The sequence below is a fragment of the Coregonus clupeaformis genome, chromosome 17 (genome assembly GCF_020615455.1).
Source record: "Coregonus clupeaformis isolate EN_2021a chromosome 17, ASM2061545v1, whole genome shotgun sequence".
NCBI lineage: Eukaryota > Metazoa > Chordata > Actinopteri > Salmoniformes > Salmonidae > Coregonus > Coregonus clupeaformis.
Genome location: NC_059208.1, coordinates 20,428,228 through 20,440,945, shown reverse-complemented (window position 1 = coordinate 20,440,945; position 12,718 = coordinate 20,428,228). Strand labels below are relative to the sequence as shown.

Genomic DNA, 12,718 nt, shown 5'->3' with positions numbered 1-12,718 from the left:
CCAGGACAGAGAAGAGCTTGTGTTGAATAGCAGCATGTGTTTTGATTAATGTTGTTGGTAAAAAATATATATATATATTTTTTTTTATGATTCTATGCACAGATGTCTGTGTCAGAGGTTTGCTGCTGTGCGTATTACTGGTTGAGTTTGATATTTCCATGATTCGTATTATGGTAATTTTGTGTTACCCTATCACTCCTGCAATGAATGGGATCTTTCCGCTGGTGACCCCTTAAAGATCAGGACCTGTATTCATAAATTTCACTGTAGGAGTGATGATCTAGGATCAGTTTTGCCTTTTAGATCATAAAGAGGGGCGGAGCTGAACCTAGACCAGAACTCCTACTCTTAGATACTTTTTGATTCAAATCAAATCAAGTTTATTCATCACGTGCACAGGTTACAGCAGGTGTAAAGGAGACAGTGAAATGCTTACTTGCCGCACTTCCTCAACAGTGCAGGATAATGTAAAATAGCAAAGCTAATCAATAGACAATAAGTAGATGAATATAAATTAAAAGAGTACAACAATTGCATTAAGGTATGTAACCATAGTATTTTCCTGTGTTAGCCTTGCAGGTTACGTGGAAGCCCTAGCCTGTCGTTGTGGGCTGGTGGGTCCAGACCTGAACCCCAAACAGGCTGACATGTGGCAGACGAGAGTTAGCACCCACACTGTGAGTATCTGTCTGTCTGTTTGCCTGTCTGCCTGCCTGCCTGTCTGCCTGCCTGCCTGCCTGCCTGTCTGTCTGTCTGTCTGTCTGCCTGTCTACCTGTCTGCCTGTCTGTCTGCCTGTCTGTCTGCCTGCCTGCCTGCCTGCCTGCCTGTCTGTCTGTCTGTCTGCCTGTCTGCCTCTCTGTCTGCCTGTCTGTCTGTCTGTCTGTCTGTCTGTCTGTCTGTCTGCCTGCCTGCCTGCCTGTCTGTCTGTCTGTCTGTCTGTATGTCTGTCTGCCTGTCTCTCTCCTCTCTCTCTCTCTCTCTCTCTCTCTCGCTCTCTCAGTCCTCTCTGTGTAGCTTACTTACACTGTACCTGTTATGATGTGTTGTTCGGGCCTAGATCCAATCATATCAAGTGTTAACTGGCAATAGCCGACACCCGCATAGCTGATGTTTTGGCGATGTCGGAGGTGTAACTGCGTTGGAGCTGCTCTTAATCATTGTCTCAAAGCCACACCCCTCCCACTCGCATTAGAAGTTCATAATGAGAAAGTGCTATATAGAAATAATGATGCTTAAATTGAAAATGAGCCTAATCGAAGTGTAAATTACATCTAAAATTCCAATGTTCAAAATTGTAAACAAGGCTTCATGGGATTTCTCTTAAAGTGACTCAGTGCAGCCAATGGCAATGTCCACTTTAGGTACACTACCAGTCCAAAGTTTGGACATACCTACTCATTCAAGGGTCTTTCTTTATTTTTACTATTTTATACATTGTAGAATAATAGTGAAGACATCAAAACTATGAAATAACACATATGGAATCATGTAGTAAACAAAAAAGTGTTAAACAAATCAGAATATATCTTATATTTGAGATTCTTCAAATAGCCACCATTTGCCTTGATGACAGCTTTGCACACGCTTGGCATTCTCTCAACCAGCTTCACTTGGAATGCTTTTCCAACAGTCTTGAAGGAGTTCCCACATATGCTGAGCACTTGTTGGCTGCTTTTCCTTCAAATAGCCCTTAACTCTGTGTCTTCCATTCCTGTGGTGGTCCTCATGAGAGCAAGTTTCATCATAGCGCTTGATGGTTTTTGCGACTGCACTTGAAGAAACGAGTGAAATGTTCTGGATTGACTGCCTTTCATGTCTTAAAGTAATGATGGACTGTCGTTTCTCTTTGCTTATTTGAGCTGTTCCCGCCATAATATGGACTTGGTCTTTTACCAAATAGGGCTATCTTCTGTATACCACCCCAACCTTGTCACAACACAACTGATTGGCTCAAACGCATTAAGAAGGAAAGAAATTCCACAAATTAACTTTTAAGAAGGCACACCTGTTAATTGAAATGCATTCCAGGTGACTACCTCATGAAGCTGGTTGAGAGAATGCCAAGAGTGTGCAAAGCTGTCATCAAGGCACATTTTGGCTATTTGAAGAATCTCAAATATAAAATATATTTTGATTTGTTTAACACTTTTTTGGTTACTACATGATTTCATTTGTGTTATTTCATAGTTTTGATGTCTTCACTATTATTCTACAATGTATAAAATAGTACAAATAAAGAAAAACTCTGGAATGAGTAAGTGTGTCCAAACTTTTGACTGGTACTGTATATGCCAGGAACCGCTTGTGGATTTGACACCTCTACCACTATGCAGATGTCGGCTAAAGCAGATCTGATTGAATAGAGCCCTAAGTCAGTCAGAAGTGGCCTACAGAATATGCTATTGGTTGTGCAACCATTTGACTGAAAACAGTATTTTTTCTGAATCCAGCAGTCAGGCTAATAAAAACCTTTAACTTTCCTTCACAGAGTCTCTCCGGTTTTTATTGGCCAAGAGTTCTGTGCAGGTTACATACTTGTAGCACTGCATATTGGTATTAATATTAGGCATCAGAGTAGTAATGTAATGTTGTCTCTTGTTTTGTTTTGGCTTCAGGGTAAAGCCATCGGAGTTGCCATCGGCTGCATCTTGGGGATGTTCCCTCTACTGTTCTTCAAAGATGAGATGAAGAAGAAAGAGGGTGAAAGGGAGGGTAAAGATGGATCACTAACCTCCATCTCCACTGACAGCAGCAGCAGCAATTGAGACAACTTGACAGAAAGACTTAACTTCTCTGGAAGAGCGAGGACTTATCATTGGACTACTACTACTTCACAACCCAACTACTGCATAATGAATAACCTCAATCTGTTTCACCAGACAGACAGACCTTCCTAGGTAAACTAGATTACTAACACTACAGTGTAGGAAGCATGACTACCGTTGATGTCAATTGTTGATGTCAATGTCTTAAATAGTCCCTCCTGCAACATTCAAAAGTAGTATGAAGAAAAACAACAACAATGAAAAATACAAGTGGACCACTCTTCCAACCATGTTTTCTGCTGCTTCTTTGGTTTTGGTTTTGAGTTGATGCAACTTTTCTTTTTGAGTTGGTGTAACTTAGTCCTAATCAGTTAGAGGTGGCCAGGATGGACTCCTGGTGGACTACAGTCAATTCAGTTCAATTGAACTTCAATATCCCTCCAGGGGAAATTCCTGCAACATTTCGAGTAAGTAATCAACATGCTGTGGGTTTTTCTCTCTTTAGATTAAATGACAGTGTGAGGAGAGGGCAAGGCCAGCTACTTTAGCGAGATAGCACATTTCCAGAAAATATTCAGCCTTCAGTTAGTATGCTGGGGTTGCAACTTTCCTACTGGATTTAATTCCACCTTACTTTCCACTAGCTCTGCACTACAAAGCTGAAATATGACACGGCTCTTACGGCAGCTTCTAACAGTGACATCAAGAGTATCCATCCCTTTGTATTGGAGGATTTGGTCTTTGAGTTTGAGATGAGGAATTTGAGTGCTCTATGGAGCCTGTGTAACTTGGGAGAGTTTCATATTAGTTGTCCTGTTCCACAATGTGTCAGTTTTAGATGTTTGGGATAGTGTAGCCTCGGACACCCAGGCTTCGCTCACGATGTTCCAACAGTCGAGTCAATGAGACGAGATTTGGAAGGATGGTCCCACGAGACGAGGCTTGTATGGGGTCAGCGGTGTCATTCATTCCATGGCCGAGTGTCAGCTGGTTTATGTTATTTCCTTTCAACTTGTGTCCAATTAAGACCTAGACAACCAGGTGAGGGGAGTTCCTAACTAACCAATTAAGACCTAAACAACCAGGTGAGGGGAGTTCCTAACTAACCAATTAAGACCTAAACAACCAGGTGAGGGGAGTTCCTAACTAACCAATTAAGACCTAGACAACCAGGTGAGGGGAGTTCCTATCTAACCAATTAAGACCTAAACAACCATGTGAGGGGAGTTCCTAACTAATCAGTGACCTTAATCGATCAATCAAGTACAAACGAGGAGAATAAACCTGCAGACATTCAGCCCATAGAAATAGAATGGAACTAGTTTGACCTGTGCCATAGGTGGATAGCAGTAGTTTTATTGAGCACTGGGCACATAATCCTCCCACCAGTGGGCGTTGAGGAGCCAATTCACCCAAGCATGACTGTCTGTGTGCCTGTGTTTCAGGTCATACGTTGTGCCTTATCGACATGGCTGGCCATTGGTTGTGGAAACTCTCGTCATAACATGCATATGCCTGTAATCTAGTCTTTTATCTGGGTAAGGAGCAGTATATGGAAAGGAAGCCTACTCACAGCCACTAGAACCTTGTTGATCTCATATACACCAGGGTTCCCCATCTGGCAGGGGGGGTTTTATTTGGCCCCCCAAATGTTTTTATTGTTTACATTTACATTTTAGTCATTTAGCAGACGCTCTTATCCAGAGCGACTTACAGTTAGTGAGTGCATACATTTTCATACTGGCCCCCCTTGGGAAACGAACCCACAACCCTAGCGTTGCAAACGCCATGCTCTACCAACTGAGCTACAGGGAACTTTTGGACATAAAAGACTGTGAAAACACTAGCATATCAGCTCCAAGTTATTTTAAATTTGGAAATCTGTTCTAAAGTATTCCCACGCATAATAGAGAGAGATATGTGATCGTATACAAATGTAAGCAAGGTTTGAAATGATTACGTTTTAGTCAAATATTATATCTGTTTGGGATTCTTGTGGTCAATTTGCAATCTACAAATGATTTGTAATTATGTTCCAGCCCATTGACCATCTCTCAAGAAAAAATCAGCCCGCGGCTGAATCTAGTTGATGATCCTTGATATACACCCTTAATTACATTGCATTTGTCTGAATAAAATGCAGATTATTTTATGTTGATCAATCAGTTTTTAATTATCTTTTGAAAGATGTTATCTAGGCTAGTTGTAGGGTTTTTCATTGCTGTATTTCAACAGTAAAGTACCTAAGCTGAGACAGATAGTAAACACCTCCAGATGATCCAATTCATCTTGTGAGTCCCAGTAACCTCCACTAGCAGTACAGTCCCATTAACCTCCACTAGCAGTACAGTCCCAGTAACCTCCACTAGCAGTACAGTCCCAGTAACCTCCTCTAACAGTACAGTCCCAGTAACCTCCACTAACAGTACAGTCCCAGTAACCTCCACTAACAGTACAGTCCCAGTAACCTCCACTAGCAGTACAGTCCCAGTAACCTCCACTAACAGTACAGTCCCAGTAACCTCCACTAACAGTACAGTCCCAGTAACCTCCACTAGCAGTACAGTCCCAGTAACCTCCACTAGCAGTACAGTCCCAGTAACCTCCACTAGCAGTACAGTCCCAGTAACCTCCACTAACAGTACAGTCCCAGTAACCTCCACTAACAGTACAGTCCCAGTAACCTCCACTAACAGTACAGTCCCAGTAACCTCCACTAACAGTACAGTCCCAGTAACCTCCACTAGCAGTACAGTCCCAGTAACCTCCACTAACAATACAGTCCCAGTAACCTCCACTAACAGTACAGTCCCAGTAACCTCCACTAGCAGTACAGTCCCAGTAACCTCCACTAACAGTACAGTCCCAGTAACCTCCACTAACAGTACAGTCCCAGTAACCTCCACTAGCAGTACAGTCCCAGTAACCTCCACTAGCAGTACAGTCCCAGTAACCTCCACTAACAGTACAGTCCCAGTAACTCCACTAGCAGTACAGTCCCAGTAACCTCCACTAACAGTACAGCCCCAGTAACCTCCACTAACAGTACAGTCCCAGTAACCTCCACTAACAGTACAGTCCCAGTAACCTCCACTAACAGTACAGTCCCTGTAACCTCCACTAACAGTACAGTCCCAGTAACCTCCACTAGCAGTACAGTCCCAGTAACCTCCACTAACAGTACAGTCCCAGTAACCTCCACTAACAGTACAGTCCCAGTAACCTCCACTAGCAGTACAGTCCCAGTAACCTCCACTAACAGTACAGGGTCATCATCTGCCTGCCTTTCTATCTATGGTTTTGTCCCAAATGGCACCCTTTTCCCTATATAGTGTACTGCTTTTTTCCAGAGCCCTATGGTGATTAATAGTGATGTCTCATTCATTCACACTGAGGTGCCCTTACCTTCTCTCTCTTGCACTTTCTCTCCCTCTCTTTCTCTCCCTCTGTTTCTCTCTCTCTGTTTCTCTCTCTTTCTCTCTCCTTCTGTTTCTTTCTCTCTGCTTCTCTCTCTTTCTCTCTCCCTCTCTTTCTCTCCCTCTGTTTCTCTCTCTCTCCTTCTGTTTCTTTCTCTCTCATTCTCTCTCTTTCTATCTCCCTCTCTTTCTCTCCCTCTGTTTCTCTCTCTCTGCTTCTCTCTCTTTCTCTCCCTCTGTTTCTCTCTCTCTGCTTCTCTCTCTTTCTCTCTCCCTCTCTTTCTCTCCCTCTGTTTCTCTCTCCCTGCTTCTCTCTCTTTCTCTCTCCCTCTGTTTCTCTCTCTCTGCTTCTCTCTCTTTCTCTCCCTCTCTTTGTCTTCCTCTGTTTCTCTCTCTCTCGCTTTCTGACAGCCTCCTTCAGAGATTATTAAAGCAGTTGTAGTATTCTGAGACAGACGGTACACTACCTTTGGGGACAGATTGTTTGAGAGGCACTGTGTGAGATGGGACCGCTATTCATCATTTCATTTCATGACACTCTTCCAAGGCAGAAATGTCATTAGTTTGCTATAGAGAGAGAGAGAGAGAGAGAGAGAGAGAGAGAGAGAGAGAGAGAGAGAGAGAGAGAGAGAGAGAGAGAGAGAGACAGAGAGAGAGAGAGAGAGCAAATGTCTCTTGCTGTAAAGAGAAGACTATGCTGTAGGCTACCAAAATATTTGATCAACTTCCAAATATTGGCACGAGCGCATCGACAATTACCAGCGAGTGAGCTGCGCATCATTGGGTGAGTCAGTGAAACTGAAAAGCATTTTTAGGACTATAATTTCCTCCTCATATTGTAGCCTACACATTATGTGTCTCCACACACCTAGGCCTAGGCTATGATTTCAATCATTTGTGCGGTTTTGAAAAAGATTCTGCCAAAGTCTCCAGTCATGTAAAAAGACGTAGAATTTCATGTAATGCGACCCTAGGCTAGGCTACTAAAAATGTTCCCCATGTGTGCAACTTCTGTAAGTGCCTCAACTCTACTACTCTATGCCGCTACGCAAGTGCAATGATATGCATTCAATGCTTTATTATAAAGGTGATTTATTTTTCTCATGCGTTCCAGTACCTCAGAACACCCCAGGCCCGCTCACTTTTTGTTCCACCACCTCCCGATTTACAAATTAAGCATTGGTCTGAAGATATTATTTTCAAATATTTTATTCATGTGATTTGGAAGGAAACTGTTAAGCACAAAGATCTCATTATGCAGGAAGGAAGGAAGCATTGTATTTATAGTTTGCACTTATCCCTTGATGTTTACTGTGTTTGGTCATTCTTAATTCAACAAAACAGAGGACTGATTATTATTACAGTGTCTTTAGAAGAAGACAAACTCAGTTATTGTAACATTATGATGCATAACTGCTCATAAAAATGTTTTTATATTTGCATGATTTGGAGTTTATTTATTTATAAAGATGTTATTATTATTTTAGATCCTACATAGCGATTGAAGGTCTGTGTTACGTAGGAAAAGGTATTCAGTAATGATTTGTTCTGTTTACATTGTGAGGCAGATTGGAACTGATATGCTCAATATGTCCTTTGCATGTACTGTAGAATGAAGAAGCTGTACATGTTGCACTGTCAGAAACAACCTCCTCCACTTGGGACTTTCAGAATATGAAAACATCTGCTACCAAAATTCCAATGGAAATGTTTTATTTTTGATAACTTGATAACACATAGCTGCATGCTCATCATGAAACTAATTCATCATTTAATTGTTCGGCTGAGCAAAATGTTAGACTTTTGTATACCTGTAAAAACAACAGTAAATTAAGATCACTCCCTGTAGAGCACATAGCAAGAGGTTTATTGGGGAAACTAGTTCGTTTCATTATTTAGTAGCAATAAACTTCTGAAAGCTCCCTATTTGGTGTGTAATAACATGATGGTGCCTGTATTGTATATATAGAATATCTCAACCTTTTGTTCAGACCAGTGATTTCATCATTAGATGTGGCTGATCTTACTTAATGTTCTACGTTGTGCTTAATAACATAACCACTGTTATCCTTTTTGGATGTGCTGGTTGCCAACCATCAATTTGTCATTTCTACAAGCAATTCTCCCAAAAAGTTTTTTGTTGTTTTTTTGCTTTTATGAACTTCACTAGCTTTACTGTATACCTTTATCCTCATGTTTGGGAGATACATTCCAACACAGAACACTACACAGGTCCCAGATCTGTTTGTGCTTTAGCCATAATGGCATGCTATATCGATAGTCAGAGGAGTAGGCTAAAGGACATACAGATCTGGGAACAGGCTGCAATCATTCCAAATGCCACCCTATTCCTTATATAGTACACTGCTCTTGACCAGAGACCTCTGGACCCTGATCAAAAGTAAGTAGCCTTGCACGAGCCGGAACGGCTCATAGGAGCAGGAGTCTATCTCCTGTTTCTGTAGTGAGGCAGCTTGATGTACCAGTACACCCCCTGGACAGGACACTAGTCTATCTCCTGTTTCTGTAGTGAGGCAGCTTGATGTACCAGTACACCCCCTGGACAGGACACTAGTCTATCTCCTGTTTCTGTAGTGAGGCAGCTTGATGTACCAGTACACCCCCTGGACAGGACACTAGTCTATCTCCTGTTTCTGTAGTGAGGCAGCTTGATGTACCAGTACACCCCCTGGACAGGACACTAGTCTGTCTCCTGTTTCTGTAGTGAGGCAGCTTGATGTACCAGTACACCCCCTGGACAGGACACTAGTCTGTCTCCTGTTTCTGTAGTGAGGCAGCTTGATGTACAAGTACACCCCCTGGACAGGACACTAGTCTGTCTCCTGTTTCTGTAGTGAGGCAGCTTGATGTACAAGTACACCCCCTGGACAGGACACTAGTCTGTCTCCTGTTTCTGTAGTGAGGCAGCTTGATGTACAAGTACACCCCCTGGACAGGATGCTATTATATTGCAGGGCCTTACCCCCAATCTAGCTCCTTAATGGTGAGTGCCAAGCAGAGACTCATTAGGTGCCATTTTTACAGTCTTTGGCATGACTCAGCCGGGGATCGAATTCCCAACCTTCCAATCTCAGGGTGGACACTAACCACAAGGCCACTGAGTTGGTCAAACGTAATGTACTATAAATGGAATAGGGTGCCATTTTGGGATGCACACCTCCTCCTCCTCAGTAACTACCTACAGACTGTGCTACAGGATGCTGCTGTCTAACAGATACAACCCATTCATTTACATTTACATTTACATTTTAGTCATTTAGCAGACGCTCTTATCCAGAGCGACTTACAGTTAGCGCATACATTATTTTATCGAACCCACAACCCTGGCGTTGCAAACGCCATGCTCTACCAACTGAGCTACATCCCCTGCCGGCCATTCCCTCCCCTACCCTTGACGACGCTGGGCCAATTGTGCGCCGCCCCATGGGTCTCCCGGTCGCGGCCGGCTACGACAGAGCCTGGATTCGAACCAGGATCTCTAGTGGCACAGCTAGCACTGCGATGCAGTGCCTTAGACCACTGCGCCACTCGGGAGAGAGTGGGGACCATTCCTCTAGGACCATCTCAGTAGTCATCTCTGATACAGACAACAACACATTACTCTAGGACCATCTCAGTAGTCATCTCTGATTCAGACAACAACCCATTCCTCTAGGACCATCTCAGTAGTCATCTCTGATACAGACAACAACCCATTCCTCTAGGACCATCTCAGTAGTCATCTCTGATTCAGACACAACCCATTCCTCTAGGACCATCTCAGTAGTCATCTCTGATTCAGACACAACCCATTCCTCTAGGACCATCTCAGTAGTCATCTCTGATTCAGACACAACCCATTCCTCTAGGACCATCTCAGTAGTCATCTCTGATACAGACAACAACCCATTCCTCTAGGACCATCCCAGTAGTCATCTCTGATTCAGACACAACCCATTCCTCTAGGACCATCTCAGTAGTCATCTCTGATTCAGACACAACCCATTACTCTAGGACCATCTCAGTAGTCATCTCTGATACAGACACAACCCATTACTCTAGGACCATCTCAGTAGTCATCTCTGATACAGACACAACCCATTCCTCTAGGACCATCTCAGTAGTCATCTCTGATACAGACAACAACCCATTACTCTAGGACCATCTCAGTAGTCATCTCTGATTCAGACACAACCCATTACTCTAGGACCATCTCAGTAGTCATCTCCCCATGTTATAGTGATGAGGTTATCCATGTATTATACTCTGTTTATTTATTGAAGTGTATGTAAAAATAAGATATTACAGACACACATGCAATCTATTGTAACCTAAATCTACAGACACACATGCAATCTGTTGTAATTTAAATCTAAAGACACACATGCAATCTGTTGTATCTTAAATCTACAGACACACATGCAATCTGTTGTAACTTAAATCCTGAGGTTGAAAGTGGAAATGAAGAACGTCCAATACAACGATCGTGTTTCTCTGTGTTGTCATTTTGGTCTTAACTTTTTTATCTTTTAACTTCCAACTATTTGGTGCATGACTGTATGCTTGGCCAGTCTCCTCAGACAACTCTCTCCATACTTTCACCTGATCTAGAATTACTTCAGAGTAGCAGCATTCATAACAGACTAAACAGTATGCCTATAAAACAGTCTCTCTATGGTCCTAGTGTCCTGGTGAGTTCTCTTCAGAGGAGGTCAAAGGCATTGTCTATGACTCCTGGGTCCTTGGGGGCTTCAGTTGGCTTGTCTCTCGCTCTTGAAAGTAATATCTTCAGACAGTAAAACCCCTTTATGTGCCAGATGGGTGCATCTCTCTCGCTCTCTCTCTCTCTCAATCAATCAATCAATCTAATAACATGGATTGACGTCTGTGCCCAGTGGGCTCTCAGCTTAAATGAGCCTCTGATGTCCACAGTGCTCCATCATGACGACTACTCTGCATCAGAATCATTGGCTGTGACAGTCAAGCCACGCACCTCTCTGAAGCTGGATACCTAAACCCTTCAACCCCTCGCTCTTATGTCTTCATCCATCCATCTCTCTCTCTCTCTCTCTCCCCCGCCCTTCAGCCCCTCGCTCTTAGGTCTTCATCCATCCATCTCTCTCTCTCCCCCCGCCCTTCAGCCCCTCGCTCTTATGTCTTCATCCATCTCTCTCTCTCTCTCTCTCTCTCCCCCGCCCTTCAGCCCCTCGCTCTTAGGTCTTCATCCATCCATCTCTCTCTCTCTCCCCGCCCTTCAGCCCCTCGCTCTTAGGTCTTCATCCATCCATCTCTCTCTCTCTCCCCGCCCTTCAGCCCCTCGCTCTTATGTCTTCATCCATCCATCTCTCTCTCTCTCTCTCCCCCGCCCTTCAGCCCCTCGCTCTTACGTCTTCATCCATCCATCTCTCTCTCTCTCTCCCCCGCCCTTCAGCCCCTCGCTCTTATGTCTTCATCCATCCATCTCTCTCTCTCTCCCCCACCCTTCAGCCCCTCGCTCTTACGTCTTCATCCATCCATCTCTCTCTCTCTCCCCCGCCCTTCAGCCCCTCGCTCTTACGTCTTCATCCATCCATCTCTCTCTCTCTCACCCCCGCACTTCAGCCCCTCGCTCTTACGTCTTCATCCATCCATCTCTCTCTCTCTCCCCCCTTCAGCCCCTCGCTCTTACGTCTTCATCCATCCATCTCTCTCTCTCTCTCCCCCCGCACTTCAGCCCCTCGCTCTTACGTCTTCATCCATCCATCTCTCTCTCTCTCTCTCCCCCCGCCCTTCAGCCCCTCGCTCTTACGTCTTTATCCATCCATCTCTCTCTCTCTCTCTCCCCCGCCCTTCAGCCCCTCGCTCTTATGTCTTCATCCATCCATTTCTCTCTCTCTCTCCCCCGCCCTTCAGCCCCTCGCTCTTACGTCTTTATCCATCCATCTCTCTCTCTCTCTCTCCCCCGCCCTTCAGCTGCTCGCTCTTATGTCTTCATCCATCCATTTCTCTCTCTCTCTCCCCCGCCCTTCAGCCCCTCGCTCTTACGTCTTCATCCATCCATCTCTCTCTCTCTTCCCCCGCCCTTCAGCCCCTCGCTCTTACGTCTTCATCCATCCATCTCTCTCTCTCTCTCTCCCGCCCCCTTCAGCCCCTCGCTCTTACGTCTTTATCCATCCATCTCTCTCTCTCTCTCTCCCCCCGCCCTTCAGCCCCTCGCTCTTACGTCTTCATCCATCCATCTCTCTCTCTCTCCCCCACCCTTCAGCCCCTTGCTCTTACGTCTTCATCCATCCATCTCTCTCTCTCTCCCCCGCCCTTCAGCCCCTCGCTCTTACGTCTTCATCCATCCATCTCTCTCTCTCTCACCCCCGCACTTCAGTCACTCGCTCTTACGTCTTCATCCATCCATCTCTCTCTCTCTCTCTCGCCCGCCCTTCAGCCCCTCACTCTTACGTCTTCATCCATCCATCTCTCTCTCTCTCTCCCCCCCTTCAGCCCCTCGCTCTTACGTCTTTATCCATCCATCTCTCTCTCTCTCTCTCCCCGCCCTTCAGCCC

The 12,718-nt window shown here is 44.6% G+C and overlaps 1 protein-coding gene across 1 annotated transcript in view; it reads left to right on the top strand.

Annotated features, from left to right (window-relative positions):
• Positions 1-3,859, top strand: part of LOC121586061 (transmembrane protein 65) — a 63,051-nt gene extending 59,192 nt beyond the window's left edge. The window contains exons 7-8 of the mRNA XM_041902507.1: positions 572-677; positions 2,617-3,859. Of these exons, the coding sequence (XP_041758441.1) occupies positions 572-677; positions 2,617-2,766 (256 nt within the window). The 3' untranslated portion in view covers positions 2,767-3,859. The remainder of the gene's footprint in view (positions 1-571; positions 678-2,616) is intronic.
• The last annotated feature ends 8,859 nt before the right edge of the window (positions 3,860-12,718 follow it).